This window comes from Zea mays, chromosome 8 (assembly GCF_902167145.1).
Source record: "Zea mays cultivar B73 chromosome 8, Zm-B73-REFERENCE-NAM-5.0, whole genome shotgun sequence".
Classification (NCBI taxonomy): Eukaryota; Viridiplantae; Streptophyta; class Magnoliopsida; order Poales; family Poaceae; genus Zea; species Zea mays.
Window position 1 is genome coordinate 119963348 of NC_050103.1, and position 2799 is coordinate 119966146.

The following is a 2799-nucleotide window of genomic DNA, read 5'->3' on the forward strand; positions in this document are numbered from 1 at the left end:
ATACATATCAAAGCACGAAATACATGTCAAAGTCTGAAATACACATTAGAGCCCGAAATTGGAAACAGATAATCAGATATGATCAGTAAAACAATAAAAGAGAAGACAAATAAATTTTGACCTAATAAAACTTAATAATTCTATTAAGTTAGAGTTGTGCAATGGCTGCCACGTAAAAAAACCCTTTGACCAGAAAGAAAAAAGAGTACCACTAGCTCAAGTTCAAAAGTTTAGTTTATTGTCCATTGTTCATAGTAAAAGTAAAAAATACATCACATCTACCAATTTGAAGCTACCAAAGAAACACCTAACTCGGACCAACGCCAGCTTCACATTCTTCATCCAAATATATCTATCCTTGTAGTGTTCTTTCATATCATTGTTTGCAATGTTATGCTGCTCCTGACTCTCTCCTAGTTGTCAATCTCTACTACTCTTAAGAATGGAGCGTAGGCGTCCACATGGTGCGCGTTCTGCCTCCGACATCCTCCCCTTCGCTCCGCTCCCTGAAGTCGTGATCTAAGCCGCCATCAACACCCTCTTCCCCCTCCGGTCCCCTCCGCGATCTGATTCCTCGGCAGCCGGCATTCCCAGCCCCCAAAATCCCATTTCCCTCTCCCACACCACGCGCTGCGCCCGCCTGATTCCGCCCGCCAGCCATGCCCGCAGATCTCGCTTCGACGCCCTTATTCCGTCGTATGAAAGATCACCGCCCCGCCTTCCATCGTCGCCCCATGCCACGCTCCCCTTCCATCCTCGCTCACTTCCAGCCGCCCCATAATTCCCAGTTGAAGGAGCCGTCCAAGAACCGGGAACCCCATCACCGGATCAGGAGCAGCCGTGTCGAACCTGACTTTGGACGACGCCGACGGGGACCACCCTCCCTCCGCATCGAAGCCGATGAGCCTCTGGTGGTGGTGTCCACGGTCGATTGACCGATTGAGCCACCGAACGGCACCAATCGAGTGGCATTAGCCTCGACCTGAAGCACACCTGGCCGGAATCCAAAGGATATCGTGCCCCCGCCCCGCATCGCGCGATGCTCATTGCTGAGCTCCCGATGACCCACCTCCCCGGAGAGGACATCCTCTTCTGCATCGACATCGACCTCGAGGTCCACGCCAACATGAAGTACGCTGCCGTAGCGTCCTCGGATCCACGTCCACTGCGTCGCCGCAGTCCGTAGGAGGTCGTCGCCGCCGATCAAGCTGCTGCCACCAACGACAGCGAGGCAGCCACGCTCCGCAGCGAGGTCGAGCGCCTCGAGGGTCTCCTCGCCGCGGAGAAGGCTAGCCATGAGGAGGAGATGCGCAGGGGTGCACAGCTCGGGGACCAGCTGCAGACCGTGTACCAGGAGAAGGCCGCCCTCGAGGAGGAGATCGAGACCCTGAAGGGTTCCGCCACTGCCGAGGGCAAGGGCGTGGAAGAGGGATGTGATTCTGTTGCTGCTAGGGCCAGGACGCCTAAGGATTAGGGCGTGGTGCCTCCCGCACTGGTCCGCGGCTGCTGGAGCAGCTGCCACGGCTGGCATCGTGGTGGTCTTGTTTAACCTCAAGAGGTAATCTGGTGGTCCGATGCGCGGAAGTTTTGATCTGCTGCTATGGCCTATATGAGAATAGGCCTACATGTATGGCAAGTACCTTTACTTTCTAAAGTTTTCAATGGTAATAAGAGTCGTGAACACAAACATGAGGTATAATTGAGTTCTTGTCTGATCTTTTGAGTTGTACCTGATCTTTTGAGTTCTTGTCTTGGTTCGTTCTTGATTCTTGGACGAGGTGGGATTTGGAGAGCCGAGGGCGGCGCGGCAGCGGCGGGTTTCTCGGTAAATCTCGGTTCTTGATGAGTTATTGAGTTGAGGTTTTGATATTGGGAAGCGCTAGATTAATGTTTCCGTGAGTAATTCCTTTCGCACGGTTGCATTTGTTGATGTTTAGGTCGGACTAGATTGTTTCCATCGAGATGGTGGGCGGCGGAGGGCATTCGTCGATGGACCACCCTGGCGCCAAGGACCTCGAGCGCGGCGAGTTGCGCCGTGGCGCGCCTGAGTTTGCGGACGGCGATGATGGAGACGGGGAAGAAAGCCAGTACTTCTCGGACGCGGAGGACCGGTCGTGGACGTCGCACTCGCGCCACGATTCCACCGCCTACGAGGACTACGTCTTGCCGTGCGTGTCCGCCCGCGCGAGCTCCGTCGACGCCGATGCCGACGGCGAGGCCGTCAGACAACACTGCAGGAAGTCATCGTGCGTGTCAGAGGGCTCGCTGGACGACGTTGACCTAGAGGCCGGACTGAGCGAGATCATCAAGGCCAGCCCTAAGAAGGCCGAACAGAACTGTCGCATTTGCCACCTTGGCCTGGAGAGCGCGGTGGCCGAGTCCGGTGCCGACATCACGCTCGGCTGCTCCTGCAAGGGGGACTTATCCTACGCCCACAAGCAGTGCGTCGACACATGGTTCAAGATCAGAGGCAACAAGTAAGTCCCAGTCCATTGAACCCTCGGCGATTCAGTCCAGTTCAATTCAATTAGTTCAATGTGCAAGCTCGTCATGTTTTTTTCCTTCTGAAATTGGCCTCCTACTTTTAAGTTGGAGAGACACGATGCAGACGTAACATCAAGCGCACACTAACTAACGACCGCCCACCCACCCTTCTGAATGTACTAAAATTGGCAACATGAGAGCCATCATATGCATTGCCTCTTGAAGTCTTGATGGATCGAATCCAAAACAGTAGGAGTTGTCCTTGACTGAATTAACATCTATTGGTATCACTAGATAAAGATGAATCCAAACAGA

General features: G+C 53.8%; 2 protein-coding genes across 2 annotated transcripts; both read left to right on the forward strand.

Moving 5' to 3' along the window:
- Positions 1–1039: 1039 nt before the first annotated feature.
- LOC103637213 (uncharacterized) lies at positions 1040–1562 on the forward strand. Its single transcript, XM_008659456.2, is given in 3 exon segments — positions 1040–1114; positions 1187–1497; positions 1499–1562. Coding segments are annotated over 3 exon segments (450 nt in total).
- Positions 1563–1732: 170 nt separating this feature from the next.
- On the forward strand, positions 1733–2481 carry LOC103637214 (RING/FYVE/PHD zinc finger superfamily protein). Its single transcript, XM_008659457.2, has 2 exons — positions 1733–1825; positions 1938–2481. Exon 2 carries the CDS (start codon positions 1963–1965, stop codon positions 2479–2481), a length of 519 nt encoding a protein of 172 aa, XP_008657679.1. The 5' UTR covers positions 1733–1825; positions 1938–1962.
- The last annotated feature ends 318 nt before the right edge of the window (positions 2482–2799 follow it).

Excerpts from the sequence above, each read along its gene's own strand:
- LOC103637214 (XM_008659457.2), top strand. The coding sequence starts at position 1,963 with ATGGTGGGCGGCGGAGGGCATTCGTCGATGGACCACCCTGGCGCCAAG.